The sequence below is a fragment of the Entelurus aequoreus genome, linkage group LG28 (genome assembly GCF_033978785.1).
Source record: "Entelurus aequoreus isolate RoL-2023_Sb linkage group LG28, RoL_Eaeq_v1.1, whole genome shotgun sequence".
Classification (NCBI taxonomy): domain Eukaryota; kingdom Metazoa; phylum Chordata; class Actinopteri; order Syngnathiformes; family Syngnathidae; genus Entelurus; species Entelurus aequoreus.
The window spans coordinates 15,428,955-15,450,278 of NC_084758.1; the positions used below are offsets into that span (position 1 = coordinate 15,428,955).

General features: G+C 39.0%; 2 protein-coding genes across 3 annotated transcripts in view; both read left to right on the top strand.

The window, feature by feature from the left end:
• Positions 1 to 1,896, top strand: part of canx (calnexin) — a 40,282-nt gene extending 38,386 nt beyond the window's left edge. Inside the window, exon 15 of the mRNA XM_062040017.1 lies at positions 717 to 1,896. Within this exon, the coding sequence (XP_061896001.1) occupies positions 717 to 776 (60 nt within the window). The 3' untranslated portion in view covers positions 777 to 1,896. The remainder of the gene's footprint in view (positions 1 to 716) is intronic.
• A 3,318-nt stretch (positions 1,897 to 5,214) lies between these two features.
• maml1 (mastermind-like transcriptional coactivator 1) overlaps positions 5,215 to 21,324 on the top strand; it is a 28,281-nt gene continuing 12,171 nt past the window's right edge. Inside the window, exons 1-2 of one of the 2 annotated variants that reach the window (XM_062039604.1) lie at positions 5,215 to 5,541; positions 6,164 to 6,485. In XM_062039604.1, coding sequence (XP_061895588.1) covers positions 6,171 to 6,485 — 315 coding nt within the window. In that variant the 5' untranslated portion in view covers positions 5,215 to 5,541; positions 6,164 to 6,170. Of the gene's footprint in view, positions 6,486 to 21,324 lie in introns of both variants that reach the window. The other variant, XM_062039603.1, reaches the window with a different exon arrangement.

The following is a 21,324-nucleotide window of genomic DNA, read 5'->3' on the forward strand; positions in this document are numbered from 1 at the left end:
AAGAAGTGACAACAGTTTTCTAAACTGGACTTTCAATCGAAGCAGGAGGTAATAATTAAAGGAAGATCTCCATCGAGACAGAGAGACTTTTAAAACTGAAAGATAAGGAAGACTTCTATAAACAAGTTATCGATGCTTTTGTTTAGAAGGAGCGGCGCATGGACTTCATTTATAAGTAAAAGTAAGACCATAATAAAGTTTTTTTTTAATTAAATGTGCTTTTCATGATGGTATCCTTACATCACACTCAAATTTATAAGCGCCGGCCTAAATTTACCGCATTCCTTTGGTTAGCGCCCAGTGAGAAGAGGTTTTAATTCAAGGAAATACGGTATCTCTTATGTTTGACTGCCATCTACTGGTCACTCTTATCATTACACCATGTACCAAATAAAATTGCTTTGAGAGTCGGTAAGCAAAACCAGAATTATTCCGTACATTAGGCGCACCGGGTTATAAGGCGCACTGTCGAGTTTTGAGGGGGAAAAAAGGATTTTAAGTGCGCCTTATAGTCCGGAAAATACGGTACTTTAAAGCATTTTTGAGGTAATTTCTTTGGAACTGAACATTGCTGCATGATTCGGTAAGCCAGGTAGCGTCACCTGGCACCGATGGATTTTACGTGAATCGGTGCCCATCCCTTGATGTGATCCACATTCCATGGTCTTTGAGTGTTTGCCTACCAATGTATTTACACACCACTCTCCTCCTCCCAGAAGTTGGAGGACGACGTTCTGCGAAGATCTCCCAGGAACAGGAAGGTCAGAAAGGACTGATGACTCTAAAACAGCCCTGACCGTGACGACCGCCACGCCCCTCCCTCCTAACATTCCCGCCCCCTCGCCCCACCCCCCCCCCCCGCCCCCTCCCCTGCGGTCGGAGGCCAGGCAGCCTAAAAAGTAGGACGTGGACGGGCAAGATTCCAGACCTCCAATAAGAATGACCGACGATTCCAGTAACCCAGTTAGCGTCACTAAAAGATTTAGTTTTGATCCCGCGTTCAGCTAAAACTTCCGCGTCATTCCCTGGCGACAGCTGAGCAGACCACCCTGGCCCAGCAGCCCCTCCCATGAGCAACCTGACGGGGCTAATCCGAGGAGATGATGAATAATATTATTAAATACGTGCAATTACGACCTCGCAGGTAAACTTGGATTTGACCCCTTTGGCGAGATTCTAACCAAAGTAGACCCCCGACTCTTCAAAGTTCCATCAATTGGCGTTGAGTGATTAACGAGTCAGAAGCGTTGGCGAAGTGGTGACGTCACAACTTGCCAAGCCTCGTTTTTCCATCTTGCTGAGAAACATCTAGTCCCCTTCCATCAGGCGGGCGTCGACTACAGCGCTGGCGCCAAGGAGGAAGTGTTAGTGAACTTATTTGGATTTCAAAGGCGTTAAAAGGTGAAAGGTCAGGGGAGCTCTGCACTGACAGGCTGCTGGTGGAACAGGAAGTGAGCGTTGGGAGGTGTTTCCATGTGAGGGATCATGTTTGAGGGGTTTCTCCATCCCGCAAAATCTTCCATTTAACCCTTTTTTTTTTTTTGTCTTGTTTTTTTTTACCCTCTCCTGTTAGCTAGTTAGCTAGATGATTTGCCTTGGCGGTGGTACTCGAGTCTGCTTTCTTTTACGGTTGGAGAACAAAAGTGGTGTGTCCCCGTGAAGCAAGCTGCCTACTAACAGACTGAACACAGCATCAGCTCCACTCTGTAGCTCTGCTGCTTGCTCCCCTTCTTCTTTTATAAACCTACCTTTCTTATGTTTCGAGATGGCCCCGCCTCTTCCTGCTGAGATGCCGCCAGGAGGTCCGACTTTGCCTAGAAATACTGTGACACGAGCTGATGTGTGCACTCGGCGTTGTTTTGATGAATAAAAAGGCCAAATGGAACCGGAAGAACACTGGAGTTGGATGGTTGTGTTTTCTTGCTTTTCAATGGCGTTCTGTTTTTATCAATGTGCAAATAACAATTAAGTTGGCCTCTTGACCAGGAAAACATAACTAGTAGTAATCCATGAAAATGTCACATTTACATTAATATATGAAACTCCATTTCCATATGAGTTGGGAAATTGTGTTAGATGTAAATATAAACGGAATACAATGATTTGCAAATCCTTTTCAACCCATATTCAATTGAATGCACTACAAAGACAACATATTTGATGTTCAAACTCAAACATTTTTTTTTTTTTTGCAAATAATTAACTTAGAATTTCATGGCTGCAACACGTGCCAAAGTAGTTGGGAAAGGGCATGTTCACCACTGTGTTACATGGCCTTTCCTTTTAACAACACTCAGTAAACGTTTGGGAACTGAGGAGACACATATTTTAAGCTTCTCAGGTGGAATTCTTTCCCATTCTTGCTTGATGTACAGCTTAAGTTGTTCAACAGTCCGGGGGTCTCCGTTGTGGTATTTTAGGCTTCATAATGCGCCACACATTTTCAATGGGAGACAGGTCTGGACTACAGGCAGGCCAGTCTAGTACCCACACTCTTAATATGAAGCCACGCTGTTGTAACACTGAAATAAGCATAACGTTAATTGGATGGCAACATATGTTGCTCCAAAACCTGTATGTACCTTTCAGCATTAATGGTGCCTTCACAGATGTGTAAGTTACCCATGTCTTGGGCACTAATACACCCCCATACCATCACACATGCTGGCTTTTCCACTTTGCGCCTATAACTATCCGGATGTTTATTTTCCTCTTTGTTCCGGAGGACACAACGTCCACAATTTCTAAAAACAATTTGAAATGTGGACTCGTCAGACCACAGAACACTTTTCCACTTTGCATCAGTCCATCTTAGATGAGCTCAGGCCCAGCGAAGCCGGCGGCGTTTCTGGGTGTTGTTGATGAATGGCTTTGGCTTTGCATAGGAGAGTTTTAACTTGCACTTATAGATGTAGCGACCAACTGTCGTTACTGACAGTGGTTTTCTGAAGTGTTCCTGAGCCCATGTGGTGATATCCTTTACACACTGAGGTTTCTTTTGGATGCAGTACTGCCTGAGGCATCGAAGGTCACAGGCATGCCGCTTACGTGCAGTGATTTTTCCAGATTCTCTGAACCTTTTGATGAAATAACGGACCTTAGGTGGTGAAATCCCTAAATTCCTTGCAATAGCTGCTTGAGAAATGTTGTTCTTAAACAATTTGCTCACACATTCGTTCACAAAGTGGTGACCCTCGCCCCATCCTTGTTTGTGAATGACTGAGCATTTCATGGAAGCTGCATTAATACCCAATCATGGCACCCACCTGTTCCCAATTAGCCTGTTCACCTGTGGGATGTTCTAAATAAGTTTTTGATGAGCATTCCTCAACTTTCTCAGTCTTTTTTGCCACTTGTGCCAGCTTTTTTGAAACATGTTGCAAGCATCAAATTCCAAATGAGCTAATATTTGCAAAAAATAAAGTTTTCCAGTGTAAACATTAAATATCTTGTCTTTGCAGTCTATTCAATTGAATATAGGTTGAAAAGGATTTGCAAATCATTGTATTCTGTTTTTATTTACCATTTACACAACGTGACAACTTCACTGCTTTTGGGGTTTGTATATATACTGTATGTGTGTGTGTGTATATATATGTATACTATATATATATATATATATATATATATATATTATATATATAATATATTTGTATGTATATATATATATATATATACATACAAATATATTATATATATAATATAAATATATATATATTTTATATAGATTATATACATATATTTGTGTATATATATACTGCAATGTATGACCTATTTTTAACACTTTCAGACACCCAATAATTTTGGTGGGATTTTATTTTTAACCCTCAATGCTCAAAAATAATCAAATAAAATCAATGTTATGAATCATTGACCTATTTAAGGTTCCAATTACTTTACTAAAAATAATCCACTTTGAACATTTTTTAGGAGAAAATATGGCATATTTTTTGTTGTAGCAATAAAAACCGGGGTGTTTATTTTTTTACTAAATGTATTTACTTCTATTTTGAATTAAAACAATACATGCAATTGCATATATTTTATGTTAATATTGTCTAATATTGCAACAAAATATGTTATCATACATTCTGAAACATTTTGTGTTAAAATAAAAATGAGTTCTGATTTCCAAAGTAAGTTTTCCATCAAATTGTACGCTGTAAAAATGAATAAACTTTACAGTAAAATTCTGGCGACTTTTTGTAAAAAAAATGTTTAACCTTTTTTCCATTTACAGTATTACACTACAAAAACATATTTTACGTAAAAAAGAAAAAAGGCAGCTCTGTTGCATACATTTTACTGTAAAAAAGTTTTTTAAAAATTCCATTTACAGTAAAATGCTGGCGACTGAACTGCCCATATTTATATTTTACAGTACAGCGTATGTAAAAAAAATATAATATTCAAATGCAAGGGCTGTTCAGTCCACTGTAAATGTATTAAATATACATTTATATTAATAATAATACATTATAATAAAAAATAATTACCTTTTTCATGTGAAACTCTTTGGGAAATAATCTTTAAAGCCTTGAATGTTACGTCATGACGTAAAGAAAAAAAAATTCAAAGCATTTTTTTTTTTTTTTAATTAAGGCACTTTCAATACAATACGATTCAATATTTGTTTCAATATTTTACAATAGGTTGAGCAATATGAAATAAATCCTCATACAAACGAAACATATTAAAGAAATCAAGTCATAATAAAAAAAAAAGTTTTTGAATTGAAAAAGAATTTTACCTTTGCAACCTCATTATACTGTTAGCTAAGTTTTATATTCATAAATGTAAGTTCCTCAATTCCCCCCAACTTAAATGCCCCGATAAAGATAATAATGTAGGGCTTTTTCAACTTTTCGCCATTTTCTCAGATTTAATTAATAACTTGAAATAATTCAACCAAAACTCTTTTTTATATTTTTTTAATATAAACCTTTATTTATCAATTTCAACATTTACAAACCGTTGAAACTAATAATCAAAGTACAAAAAAAGTACAAAACAGCGCCAGGGGGTTGTAAATTCAAAGTAACTAAAATAGAATGCAATATATATATATATATATATATATATATATATATATATATATATATATATAGCAAAATAAAAAGCTTTAAACCACAACAGCTGCTACGTCACACAAACCAGAGGCTGTCTATTGGCTCCTCTTGCTGTCAATCACTGGGGGGCGGGGCCAGCAACATCCCTCTGGTTCTACAGGGGAGGGAAAAAAAGAGAAAGTTAGCAAAATGGCGGCGTCAACCTGCCTGTTTGCTGGAAAACAATAGAGGCGGAGTGGAGGGACCGAGCCAGCCGCTTTTCACCGCTTCCCATCCACTCGGCTCGGGCTCGGCCAGGGGGAGGATTATTCAGAGAACAGCCACAAATCAAAGTATGCTTCATTTAAACGCGTTGAGCTAAGCTAGCTAGCTAGCCAGCCCTCCCAAAACAGAGCGCTAGCAGCTAACGGCTACACGGAGGCGGAGGATCAGCTGTTGGCTGAACAGATGCTGTAGCAAAGCCGCTTCCACAGTAAGTGCTCCCCTTGCATGGACCGTCTTCCTCCGCGCTCGCCTGTTCCCTTTCCCCCCGTCGCAGCTCGCCCCAAGGCGGGGAAATCTGCCGAGTAAGTGCCGGCAAGTTTATGAAGTTGTTAGCTTGTGGCTTGGCTAAGCTAGCTTGACGAGTTAGTTTAAAAAGAAGTGGAAGTGTTCGAAAAGAGCACATTTGTGGCGGAAATTAGCCGGTTTCAGCGGCGAAGGGCAACTTTTTCTGGATGTTTTTTTTCCGCAGCAAGTGTGATTCGAGTGAGTGCAGGAATGTGCTTGTTCAGGTCGCATGTAAACACTGATTGAGGGCAGTCCGAATGGTTCTTCCCCCCCACCGATGTCGACTTCCAGAAGCGTTAAAGTAGCAGTGATTGCTAGTTCACGGGCTTCCTTCATTCTCCTCCCCGGCGGTGAGTGCCGCTGCGACTGAAGGCCATTAGCAAGACAAAGGTCGCCTCCATGGAGCCAGCACAGGAGGCTTTGTAAAGGGCGAGGGGGGGTGTGTGTGAAAGAGCCAGATTCAGCATTTTTATGGACGAAACCCGAGGCCCGGGGGGAGTCGCTTTTTGATTGATGATGGCGGATTTTGTTACACCGCGACACAGCGCGGTGATGGAGAGGCTCCGCCAGAGGATCGAGCTCTTCCGGCAGCATCACAACAGCTGCGAGCGCCGCTACGAGAGCGCCACGCTGGAGCGTCTGGAGCTGGAGAGGCAGCAGACCTTCGCCCTGCACCAGCGGTGCCTGCAGGCCAAGGCCAAGCGCTCCAACAAGCACCGCCAGCAGCCCCCGGCCGCCGGGGAGCAGGCCGGCCAGAGGGCGCCGGGAGGTGGAGGCGGCGGCGGCGGAGGAACCGGAGGCGGAAGCACGGAGCTTGGAGACGGCGGAGGAGCGGCTGAACAGAGCAGGAACAGCACGCTGATTGCCGTGAGTCACCTCTATCAATACTGCCTAGTACTTCGTGATTTACTAATACTAGTACTATGTCTTTTAGTTATACAACTACTGCCTAGTACTACGTGATTTACTAGTACTATGTCATTTACTTATACAACTACTGCCTGGTACTACGTGATTTACTAGTACTATGTCATTTACTTATACAACTACTGCCTAGTACTACGTGATTTACTAGTACTATGTCATTTACTTATACAACTACTGCCTGGTACTACGTGATTTACTAGTACTATGTCATTTACTTATACAACTACTGCCTGGTACTATGTAATTTACTAGTACTATGTCATTTACTTATACAACTACTGCCTAGTACTACATGATTTACTAGTACTATGTCATTTACTACTACTACTACTGCCTAGTACTACGTGATTTACTAATACCACTACTACTGCCCAAACTATGTGATTTACTACTACTACTGCCCAAACTATGTGATTTACTACTACTACTACTACTGCCCAAACTATGTGATTTACTAATACTACTACTGCCCAAACTATGTGATTTACTAATACTACTACTGCCCAAACTATGTGATTTACTAATACTACTACTACTGCCCAAACTATGTGATTTACTAATACTACCCAAACTGTGATTTACTAATACTACTACTGCCCAAACTATGTGATTTACTAATACTACTACTACTACTACTGCCCAAACTATGTGATTTACTAATACTACTACTACTACTGCCCAAACTATGTGATTTACTAATACTACCCAAACTGTGATTTACTAATACTACTACTGCCCAAACTATGTGATTTACTAATACTACTACTACTACTGCCCAAACTATTTGATTTACTAATACTACTACTGCCCAAACTATGTGATTTACTAATACTACTACTGCCCAGTACTACGTGATTTACTAATACTACTACTACTACTACTGCCCAAACTATGTGATTCACTAATACTACTACTGCCCAGTACTACATGATTTACTAATACTACTACTACTGCCCAAACTATGTGATTTACTAATACTACTACTGCCCAGTACTACATGATTTACTAATACTACTACAGCCTAGTACTACATGATTTACTAATACTACTACTGCCTAGTACTATGTGATTTACTAATACTACCACTGCCTAGTACTATGTGATTAAACTAATACTACTACTGCCCAGTACTACGTGATTTACTAATACTACTACTGCCTAGTACTACGTGATTTACTAATACTACCACTGCCTAGTACTATGTGATTAAACTAATACTACTACTGCCCAGTACTACGTGATTTACTAATACTACTACTGCCTAGTGCTATGTGATTTACTAATACTACTACTGCCTAGTACTACGTGATTTACTAATACTACCACTGCCTAGTACTATGTGATTAAACTAATACTACTACTGCCCAGTACTACGTGATTTACTAATACTACTACTGCCTAGTACTATGTGATTTACCAACACTACTACTTCTTAGTGCTATGTAATTTACCAATACTTCATGATTTACCAATACTACCACTACCCAGGACTTCAAGATTTCTTAATACTACCACTACCCAGGACTTCATGATTTACTAATACTACCACTGCCCAGGACTTCATGGTTTACTAATATTACTACTACCCAGGACTTCATGATTTACTAATACTTTCACTGCCCAGGGACTACATGATTTACTACTACTACCACCGCTGCCCAGGACTTTATGATTTTCTGATACTACCACTGCCCAAGACTGTATGATTTCCAAATACTACCACTGCGTAGGATTTCATTATTTCCTAATACTTCCACTACCCATGACTTCATGATTTACTAATACTACCACTGTCTAGGACTTCATGATTTCCTAATACTTCCACTGCCCAGGACTTCATGGTTTACTACTACTACCACTGCCCGGGACTACATGATTTACTACTACCGCTACTTCCCAGGACTACATGATTTACTACTACTACTGCCCAGGACTTCATGATTTACTACTACTACTACTTCCCAGGACTACATGATTTACTACTACTACTACTGCCCAGGACTTCATGATTTACTAATACTACCACTACCCAGGACTTTATGATTTCCTAATATTACCACTACCCAGGACATCAAGATTGCCTAATACTTCCACTACAGAGGACTTCATGATTTACTACTACTACCTCTGCCCAGCACTTTATGATTTACTAATACTACCTCTGCCCAGCACTTTATGATTTACTAATACTACCACTGCCCAGGACTTCATGATTTACTAATACTACCACTACCCAGGACTTCAAGATTTCCTAACACTTCCACTACCCAGGACTTCAAGATTTCCTAATAGTACCTCTACTTCCAGATTTCCTATTACTACCACTACCCAGGACTTCATGATTTACTAATACTTCCACTACCCAGGACTTCATGGTTTACTAATACTTCCACTGCCCAGGACTTCATGATTTACTAATATTACTACTACCCAGGACTTCATGATTTACTAATATTACTACTACCCAGGACTTCATGATTTACTAATATTACTACTACCCAGGACTTCATGATTTACTAATACTTCCACTGCCCAGGGACAACATGATTTACTACTACTACCACCGTTGCCCAGGACTTTATAATTTTCTAATAATACCACTGCCCAGGACTACATGATTTATTACTACTACCACCGCTGCCCAGGACTTTATAATTTTCTAATACTACCACTGCCCAGGACTGCATGATTTACTACTACTACCACCGCTGCCCAGGACTTTATGATTTTCTAATACTACCACTGCCCAGGACTGCATGATTTCCTAATACTACCACTGCTTAGGACTTCAGGATTTCCTAATACTACCACTGTGTAGGACTTCATGATTTCCTAATACTTCCACTGCCTAGGACTTCATGGTTTACTACTACTACCACTGCCCGGGACTACATGATTTACTACTACTTCCCAGGACTACATGATTTACTACTACTACTGCCCAGGACTTCATGATTTCCTAACACTTCCACTACCCAGGACTTCAAGATTTCCTAATAGTACCTCTACTTCAAGATTTCCTATTACTACCACTACCCAGGACCTCATGATTTACTAATACTTCCACTACCCAGGACTTCATGATTTACTAATACTTCCACTACCCAGGACTTCTACTACTACTACTTCCCGGGACTACATGATTTACTACTACTACTACTACTTCCCGGGACTACGTGATTTACTACTACTACTACTTCCCAGGACTACATGATTTACTAATACTACCACTACCCAGGACTTCATGATTTCCTAATACTACCACTACCCAGGACATCAAGATTTCCTAATACTTCCACTACCGAGGACTTCATGATTTACTAATACTACCACTGCCCAGCACTTTATGATTTACTAATACTACCACTGCCCAGGACTTCATGATTTACTAATACTACCACTACCCAGGACTTCAAGAGTTCCTAACACTTCCACTACCCAGGACTTCAAGATTTCCTAATAGTACCTCTACTTCAAGATTTCCTATTACTACCACTACCCAGGACTTCATGGTTTACTAATACTTCCACTGCCCAGGACTTCATGATTTACTAATATTACTACTACCCAGGATTTCATGATTTACTAATACTTCCACTGCCCAGGACTTTATAATTTTCTAATACTACGACTGTCAAGGACTTCATGATATATTAATACGACTACTGTGTAGTAACATGATTTACTAATACTACCACTGCCCAGTACTACATGATTTACTATTACTACTACTGCCCAGGACTTAATGATTTATTAATACTACTACTGCCCAGTACTACACGGCCCAGGCTGTGTTCATGTCTCCTAGCAACAGTGTGGATGACCGACAAGCCAGAATGTTGTTGTTTTTATGAGGACGCTCCAACCAAAGTACACAAAACATCTACTCGTGCTGATGAGTAGACTCGATGACTCAACTGTGTGATGGAGATCGTGTCAGCTGTCACTATGTAATTTGATTACTCCTCTTTAAAGGGGAACAGCAATTTTTTTTTTTTTGCCTAAAATTCACAATCCCTTATATAGACAATAACACACGTTTTTCTTTTTTTATGCCTTCTGACTGGTTGGTCAACTTTGACATTCAACTTAGACCCAGAGATGGTGGAAAAGGCGCTAGTTTGCAGCACCTTTTTAAATTTTTATTATCCTGAGGTTTATCATTAATTCTTCATCTAAACTGGAATATATAAACATCCTATCGGTCTGCATCCCAGTGAGAGCAGACATTGTACAGTAAGTGATTGATTGACTATGTTCGTAGTTTGTGTATCTTGTTTAGCTTTTGGCAATACTGCGACTTGCTGGATCTGCTTACCACACAGCTTCTAAAAGTTGTACATCATCCTCTTTTTATTCAGCTTCAGAAAAAAAGTTTCTGGATCATTGTTTGTCCCAAAGTAGTCCTTGTGGTCTCTCACAAATCTGCCACGATTAGCAGTGTTGTTTTTGAAGGGAAAAGTGAACGTTGTGATGCGTCTGTGAAATTAATATGTCGCCGCATGCTTAAAATGAGCAACACACGTAAATATTACATTTCCTTTCCTTTCTGCCTTGATACCTGAGGGTATTATAATCAGAGGAAAGGAAAATATTAACATTTAATTTTTTTCCCCCTGGTTAATATTTTCTATAGGTCATAAAAAATATCCATAATGATCGATCAATATAAAAAACGTATATCGTGATAGTTCTCAGCCTTATCGCCCAGCCCTAGGTCTACATAACATGTCATAGTGGTTCTTTGGTCAAAATGTTGCATAGATGATGTTTTATCTTCAAGCTGCTTTCTGACTGTCTCTTTCAAATGTGCCGTTTTGTGGGTGGTCTTATTTACGTGCCTCCACTTCGACAGCGTCTTCTCCCCATCATCTTTGTTGTGGTTTTTAGCGCTTCCATTTGGAGTCTACTGACTATATGTTGTAACTGCAAGCTACTTTGTTTTAGAAATGGCAGCGGCAAAGGATGCATGTGCATGTACGAGCCAGTCTGCTCCACGATAAGAGGATAGAGAAAAATAATGCACTAATTGACGACAGTGGCGGACTCGCGCAAAGATCTGTTTTAAAGTTTAACCATGTATTGAGATATCTGCTGACGTCACAACTTGGGCAAATTCCAAACGGCTCGTTTGGAGGAAGTATGAAGGAAGGCAAGATTGTTTTATAAACATCTACGCCATGCCTCCATGGTTTGATTTCACATTTTTGGGACTTATGCAGATCCCAAATACACAATAACAGGTACCAATAGGTAAGAAATGTTGCTTTTGCATCATTGGGTACCTTTAAAGAGGAGGTGCACTTGTTTTGCCTATCATTCACAATCCTTATGTAAGACAAGAAGCTTTATGTTTTATTTTTAATGCATTCTAACTTGTAAATAAACGTGAGCAAAATTCAGCTAACATTGGAGACAATAGGAGTTGCTCTTTATCGCGGTATTTTTAAATGTGCTCAAAATTTTCTACAAATATACTGAAATCTTTTAACCAAGTTTTCTTTAAAAAAAACACATTCAAAATGATTTCATTTGTAGGAGAAACATTTCTGTGGATGAAAACAATGTTTCATGGACCACATGTAGAACATTTAATGTGCATATGAAAGCAACAAAAGCATTATAAACAAAATCATATGGCAGAAAAAACAATAACATAAATAACCAAGATAAATGTGAAAATTGTGCAAGATAGCACTATAATAATCTAGAATTTACAGTACTATTACATGTTGTTGACTATGTTCACTAAAAAAAGATGGATTCCAATGTACGTCAAATACCGGTGCTGTTAATCGGTCGATCCCTTGTCTCTTGTTTTCATATTAGTATTTAAGCTGGCTAGCTTGCTTCTTCGGTATAGGAGCAGTGTCACCACCGGTCTGTGACATTATCAAAGTGTTATCATTCACAGTTTTACGATAATTGTTATTTGAAAAAGTACCGTATATTCCGGACTATAAGGCGCACTCAAATTCCTTTTTTTTCCTCAAAACTCGACAGCGCGCCTTATAACCCTGTGCGCCTAATGTAAGGAATAAGTTTGGTGGAGCTTGCCGACCTCGAAGCAATTTTATTTGGTACATGGTGCAATAAGTGTGACCAGTAGATGGCAGTCAAACATAAGAGATAAGTGTAGGCTGCACCGTTTGATGTGCTTCAACATACAAGTATTATTATGGTGTCATATTATCTGGTGTTTTGTTTCACAAAATATGCAAAAGCAACTTTTCTTACCTTCTGGTACCTGCTGATCTGTATTTGGGATCTGTATAAGTCCTGAAAAATTGCGCGCATCCGCATTTGTAGTCCATGGCGACGCCGTAGTCGATAAGCTTCTTCTATTTCTCTATCTTCTTGTTATGGGACATTCATGCTCCGCTGTTGCCATTTCTAATATAAAGTAGTGTAAAGTTCTTACTTATATCTGTCAGTAAACTCGCCATGAAAGCGGTGTAGTGAGTTTACATTATTCACCCAAGGAACTTTAGTTATTAGAGAGTTCCGGTCGGACGTTTTTTCACGGGACGCATTTCCGGTGTTGTTGTTTCCGGATGAGGAGATGCTGCTCCGTCATGATTGAAGTAAAGTCTGAATGTCATTAAAACAGTTAGCGCCATCGTCCTTGCACGCTACAACAAAGATGACAGGGATAAGACGCTGCCAAATGTGAGCCATGTAAATAAGAGCGCCCAAAAAACGCCACATCCGGAAGCGACTGTCAGAAAGCAGCTTGAAGATGATCTGTAAAACATCATCTATGCAACATTTTGACCAAAGAACATGTAGACCACAAGGAAGTGTTTTCCATTTAGAAAAAAATAAAATAATAATATGACTCCTTTAATGCGCCTTATAATCCAGTAAAAAAGATTTATAAAAAATAGACCATTCATCGGTAGTGCGCCTTATAATCCGGTGCGCCCTATGGTCCGGAAAATACGGTAATACTAACCATGGGAAATTTACTGCACTTTATCATTATACAGTTTATCCTTGCATCCCAGTTTATCCTTGCATCCCTAATGGTGAACAATTATTGGTGAACTTCAACCAAAAATAAAGTAATCACTCACACTATTTAAAGGCCTACTGAAACCCACTACTACCGACCACGCAGTCTGATAGTTTATACATCAATGATGAAATGTTAACATTGCAACACATGCCAATACGGCCGGGTTAACTTATAAAGTGCAATTTTAAATTTCCCGCGAAACTTCCGGTTGAAAACGTCTATGTATGATGACGTATGCGCGTGACGTCAATCGTTGAAACGGAAGTATTCGGACACATTGTATCCAATACAAAAAGCTCTGTTTTCATCACAAAATTCCACAGTATTCTGGACATCTGTGTTGGTGAATCTTTTGCAATTTGTTTAATGAACAATGAAGACTGCAAAGAAGAAAGCTGTAGGTGGGATCGGTGTATTAGTGGCTGGCTGCAGCAACACAACCAGGAGGACTTTGACTTGGATAGCAGACGCGCTATCCGACGCTAGCCGCCGCTAGCCGCCGACCGCATAGATGATCGGGTGAAGTCCTTCGTCGATCGCTGGAACGCAGGCGAGCACAAGTGTTGATGAGCAGATGAGGGTTGGCGTAGGTGGATAGCTAATGTTTTTATCATAGCTCTGACGAGGTCCCGTAGCTAAGTTAGCTTCAATGGCGTCGTTAGCAACAGCATTGTTAAGCTTCGCCAGGCTGGAAAGCATTAACCGTGTATTTACATGTCCATGGTTAAATAGTATTGTTGATTTTCTGTCTATCCTTCCAGTCAGGGGTTTATTTCTTTTGTTTCTATCTGCAGTTAAGCCCGATGCTATCACGTTAGCTCCGTAGCTAAAGAGCTTCGCCGATGTATTGTCGTGGAGATAAAAGTCACTGTGAATGTCCATTTTGCGTTCTCGACTCTCATTTTCAAGAGGATATAGTATCCGAGGTGGTTTAAAATACAAATCCGTGATCCACAATAGAAAAAGGAGAAAGTGTGGAATCCAATGAGCCAGCTTGTACCTAAGTTACGGTCAGAGCGAAAAAAGATACGTCCTGCACTGCACTCTAGTCCTTCACTCTCACGTTCCTCATCCACAAATCTTTCATCCTCGCTCAAATTAATGGGGTAATCGTCGCTTTCTCGGTCCGAATCGCTCTCGCTGCTGGTGTAAACAATGGGGAAATGTGAGGAGCCTTTCAACCTGCGACGTCACGCTACTTTCGGTACAGGCAAGGCTTTTTTATCAGCGACCAAAAGTTGCGAACTTTATCGTCAATGTTCTCTACTAAATCCTTTCAGCAAAAATATGGCAATATCGCGAAATGATCAAGTATGACACATAGAATGGATCTGCTATCCCCGTTTAAATAAAAGCATTTCATTTCAGTAGGCCTTTAAACTATTGTTGCACTTTGCTTAAAATAAATGCTTTGTAGCCTTGTTTTATTGGCCCTAAATTCAATATTAAAATCTGACCTCGTAGATAACACAAAGCTTTCCTCAGTTTTTCTGTATGCTACATGAATATTTCTCTTTTCATTGTTAATGGTTGTCGGATTACCTGCCACTGTTTTTTAGGTTTGATTTGGAAAAAGCAATGGAAGCTAGCTGTTAATGCAAAAGCTAAGCAGTTTTATACGTTGTGCATTTTGTTCTTGTACTGTACTGTGACTTTAAAAATGGTGGTACGTACTCCTAATACATATCGTACTTTACATGAGTTTATGTTGTCACGGTGATAGCAGCCACAACAACCTCAGCATTCCATTGGCGATAAGACTTCATGCATACTTAGCATTGTTGTGTGCAGCCAACATCCAAGAACACCAGACACCTTGTTTATCCATTGTGTTGCCGTTGGTAGATAACCATTTTCTGTACTCAATGTAAACACTTTCTTTGGGAGTAGGTAGCCCAGGTAGCGTTAGCCCTTAGCAAGTGCTACATGTTAGCATCATTAGTTTCAGTTGACCACGGTGTGTTGTTCCGTGATCACTGAAGTAGACAAGACACTAATAGCCTGAATGCTTTACACCCCCCCCCCACCCTTCCAAGCAGGTGTGTTTCCATGGTAACCAAAGGGAGGGCTCAGACCAGTATTTCAGGTTCCAGAGGTTGAGTGACTCAGAAAAGCCTCTCAAAGAGGACGGCACACATGTCATTGTGTGGATTTGTCTTCTTTGCGTGACGCTGGTAGGGACATTCCTTACAAAGCAGTCGCCGTGTAGCTGCTGGCACGCACGTCTTCCCGGTGAACGGGCTAATGGTCTGGTGTCATGTTGATTATGTCATCATATCCCCCCCGCCCCCGCCATAGCACAACTGGACCAGGAGCACGTCTCCGATCTAGACTGTGAGGATACCGGTCCACCAATCAGGAAATTCTCTGCATAGTTTAGTGGTGCCCGCCATGGCGCCTTTGTGCTCATGTGACTTACTTCTCTGAGGCTGGAGGACAGTTCATTCATCAGACTTTTACAAGCCCTCTCTAACATTTTTATTTTATGGCTCTAATTACCTTTTTAAATCCGCTGCAAAACATATGTATTCATCACCCCAAGTCTATTATTTATGTCGTCATAACGTGTCGTCTACATGAATTCAACAGGAAATTAGATGTTAGCTTCATAACCTTGTGAGGTGAGTTATAAAACTATATATATATATATATATATATATATATATATATATATATATATATATAATATACCATATTTTTTGGAGTATAAGTCGCTTCGGAGTATAAGTCGCACCGGCCGAAAATGCATAATAAAGAAGAAAAAAAACATATATAAATTGCTCTGGAGTATAAGTCACATTTTTTGGGGGAAATTTATTTGATAAAACCCAACACCAAGATTAGACATTTGAAAGGCAATTTAAAATAAAGAATAGTGAACAACAGGCTGAATAAGTGTACGTTATATGACGCATAAATAACCAACTGAGAATGTGCCTGGTATGTTAACGTAACATATTATGGTAAGAGTCATTCAAATAACTATAACATATAGAACATGTTATACGTTTACTAAACAATCTGTCACTCCTAATCGCTAAATCCCATGAAATCTTATACGTCTCTTACGTGAATGAGCTAAATAATATTATTTGATATTTTACGGTAATGTGTTAATAATTTCACACATAAGTCGCTCCTGAGTATAAGAGCGATAACAGCCAGCATGTGTCATATACCAGGTTATATGACTCAAAGGTGTATGGCTACGGAAATACAACAAAAACTGCGACTTATAGTCCGAAAAATACGGTGTGTGTATATATATATATATATATATATATATATATATATATATATATATATATATATATATCTATATATATATATATATATATCGCAATAGACACGTAACCGATATCAATAAAAAATGTGTTTGATAAAATGCTAAACTTTTTTTTATTTGTCGGAGAAAAAAGCAGAAGTTTTTCGCCGGCGTACTTATTAGATGGTGCCGAGTGTCTGAATCCGTGAGTTTTAGGTGTAACTGTACAAAATGAGCCACAGAGCTAGCCTAAATCAGTAGCATGTTTACATAAAAATGCTAACACTTAGCATGTGTGCTAACGATAGCATGATAACAGTCAGCATGTTTCATATACCAAGTTATATGACTCAAAAGGTGTATGGCTGTGGAAATAGAAAAAAAAGTGTGAAATTAGATGAAAAAGTTAGCAGGCTTAAGTTAGCTTACTAGCATGCTATTGTTAGCATGCTAACAGTTAACAATTGCGGAACGTTGCTTCGAGGTCGGTAAGAAAAAACAGAATTATGCCGTACATTAGGAGCACCGGGTTATAAGGCGCACTGTCGAGTTTTGAGGGGGAAGAAGGATTTTAAGTGCCCCATCATAGTACAGAAAATACGGTACATATGTGTAAATACACAAAAACAAGTAGGAAAAATTGGTTTTGTAGCATAGGATCCCAACTTAAAAGGTGTTTTGAGATAATACAAAAGAAAAAAGCCTTGAAAATAATATAAGAAAAGTCCAATTTAATCGACAATCTACTGTAAAAAGACATTTAGCTATCCTCAATTCTTCAGCTAACAAAGACACAAATGAGCAAAATGTGAAATAAAGTTACGCGGTTCAATCGTCCACGGCAAGATGAAAATAATTGACCTTTGACAATGGTGTTTTTATAGGTACACATTATAGGACATACACACAAAGACCACCAACCTGACAACTGCTTCATGATGCTGTGTACTGAAAATGACTTTACCAAAAAAGTAATTGATTTACTAACCAAAATTACTCTTTAATAAATGTAGTTAATTACTAGGGAAATAAATTAATTTGTTACTTTAAAAAAAAATAAAAACTTTAAATATCTGGCATAAGCAGTTAAGATTAGTTTTATACCAAGTATATGAGAGCAGCGTGTTGAAAATGCGGTGCATAGTGACATCAGTGAGTCCACGCTCTGAGTCTCACAGGTACTTAGCTTGAGCTGTTTTTGTTAGCTTAGCAGGCTAGCAGCGGCATTTTGCAGTTGACGTCTGACGGCAGCTCTCTTGAATCTTTCACTGGTTTGTGTTTCCTCTGCTTAACAGATTGAATATGCTTCCATGGCTGTGTTCTTGTCAACAAACAGGGTATTGTTTGGATGTGTTCTTCAATATTCCCTCCGACCCTTGTATAGTAACTAGTGCGCAGTGCCGTTTGTCAAGTGTTAAGGTGGTGAAAAAAGTTTTTTTACTGACCAGTTCCTCCATTCAGACCTTGTTTCTTCTGTGTGTGAGCTCGGGGTTCAAGTCCTGCACCTCTTTGTGCATGGCGCAGGAGAGAGGGACACACACAGCTTTCATCGCGCTCAATCACTTGTTCATGCTATACAGATGGGTGAACATTTTACTCTAGTTTGATCAAATTTGGATGGATTTATTTTACAGAACCTATTTGTACTCGCAAATGCAATTAAATCGCTCGCACTTTACAGCCCTAACTTCCTGGCACTAAACCTACAGAAAATAGTTCTTGTGTTTTTTTATGTTTACATTTTCACACTAACTATTTTGTTACACTATTCCTTATGTTTGCATCTTCATTTCCATGCTTGTGTTGACATTTCCTTTCCGTCTTGATAGCTGAGGGGATTATAATCAGAGGAAGGCTACATTTGAGATAAAAAAACCGTTTACATTTAATATATTTTTCTTCTGGTCCTTATTTTTGATAGGTTATAAAAATATCAATAGTCGATTTCGACCGATATAAAGCATTTATATGGTGATACAATTTTCAGCCATATTGTAATAAATATGATGCTTCATTTTATTTATAAAGCGCCTTTCTAGTCACTGAAGGACACAGGACAAAACACCAAATAGGGACCAATAAAATCTTGAAAAAATTAGATGAACTTATAACGGAAGGAATTGCAGACTGTCTATTAAAAACATAATGGATTTCTAATATTAGAGTGAATAAGCAGAGTAAGTGTTGTTGTTGCTTGATTTGAAGAGACTAAATGAGTCCATATTGCGGAGACGAGGGGCCGAGCGGCTATGGCTGTGGCCCCCATGGTGGACAGACGAGATGAGGGGACAGTGAGAGACTGTAGCAGTGTGATGATCAGCTGATGCTCTGCGCCTTCTGAATCTTTCCATCAGATAGTCCCCACTCTGAGGAGGCTCTTTGTCTTGTGTAAAAGCTGCCTGCAGCTGTTTCTATAAGAGATCGACCGCTTCTTTCACGGCCGATACGATTTATTCGTAGTCAAAGAGGCCGATAACGGATATTTGGAGCCGATTTTCTTTCACAGTAAAAGTTATTTAAACATGAATATAGGATATGTCAGTAAACAGCTGGAGAAAGCTTTTTTTTTTAGGAAAAATGGGACCAGTAGTGACCAGGGTTGTACGGTATACCGGTACTATTATAGTCTCGCTGTACTAATGAAAAGGGAGAATGGATGCATTTTGGCTTAAAAACTAACGATAAAGGTGAAGTTATAACAATGAAACGCCCTCAGGAAGAGGTGCTTTAAGATATGGCTAGCTAGCTAGCGGCGAATGTCCATCCGCAATCAGCAGTATATACTGTATACAGTACAGGCCAAAGGTTTGGACACACCTTCTCATTCAATGCGTGTTCTTTATTTTCATGACTAGATTGTAGATTGTCACATCAAAACTATAAATGAACACGTGGAGTTATGTACTTAACAAAAAAAGGTGAATTAACTGAAAACATGTTTTACATTATATCCATCCATCCATCCATTTTCTACCGCTTGTCCCTTTTTTGGGGTCGCGGGGGGTGCTGGAGCCTATCTCAGCTGCATTCGGGCGGTTCTAGTTTCTTCAAAATAGCCAGCTCTGATTACTACTTTGCACACTCTTGGCATTCTCTCGATGAGCTTCAAGAGGTAGTCACCTGAAATGGTTTTCACTTCATATGTGTCAATAGTTTTGATGCCTTCAGTGACAATCTACAATGTAAATAGTCATGAAAATAAAGAAAACACATTGAAATGAGAAGGTGTGTCCAAACTTTTGGCCTGTACTATATATATACACAGTGTGTGCGTGTGTATATATACATATATACCGTATTTTTCGGAGTATAAGTCGCTCCGGAGTATAAGTCGCACCGCCCGAAAATGCATAATAAAGAAGGAAAAAAACGTATAAGTCGCACTGGAGTATAAGTCGCATTTTTGGGGGAAATGTATTTGATAAAACCCAACACCAAGAATAGACATTTGAAAGGCAATTTAAAACAAATAAAGAATAGTGAACAACAGGCTGAATAAGTGTACGTTATATGAGGCATAAATAACCAACTGAGAACGTGCCTGGTATGTTAACGTAACATATTATGGTAAGAGTCATTCAAATAACTATAACATAGAACATGCTATACGTTTACCAAACAATCTGTCACTCCTAATCGCTAAATCCCATGAAATCTTATACGTCTAGTCTCTTACGTGAATGAGCTAAATAATATTATTTGATATTTTATGGTAATGTGTTAATAATTTCACATATAAGTCGCTCCTGAGTATCAGTCGCACCCCTTGTCAAACTATGAAAAAAACTGCGACTTATAGTCCGAAAAATACGGTATAATCATAAACTCAGGAAATACGTCCCTGGACACATGGGAACTTAAAGTATGACCAATGTATGATCCTGTAACTACTTGGTATCGGATCGATGTCTAAAATTTGTGGTATCATCCAAAACTAATGTAAAGTATCAAACAACAGAAGAATAAGTGATTATTACATTTTAACAGAAGTGTAGATGGAACATGTTAAAAGAGAAAATAAGCAGATATTAACAGTAAATGAACAAGTGGATTAATAATACATTTTTACAGCTTGTCCCTCATAATTTTGACAAAATAATAGAATGATAAATGACAATATGTTACTGCCTATGTCAGCAGACTAATTAGGAGCCTTTGTTTGCTTACTTATATAAATATATTGCGTTTCTCTACATCATAATAACTTGCCATCTACCAAATTTTATAGATTTAACAAATTGTAAGGGAACCCTAAAATATCGTGAACTTTAGAATATAAACAATTCTTGGCTCCCTCTCGTAGATGATAGTTGAGACATTTTTCCAAGCTGGCTGACATTTCTTCCTGGATGTTACAGAAAGTATGAAAATGTGTGAGCTGCTGCCTGCTCCTCTTTTATGATAATCTATTTGTCAGGATATTTACACAAAGTTTTGATTTTTGCCAGATAACTTTTCTCTCGTCGTAATGTCGCATTATTTGATTGAATCACACA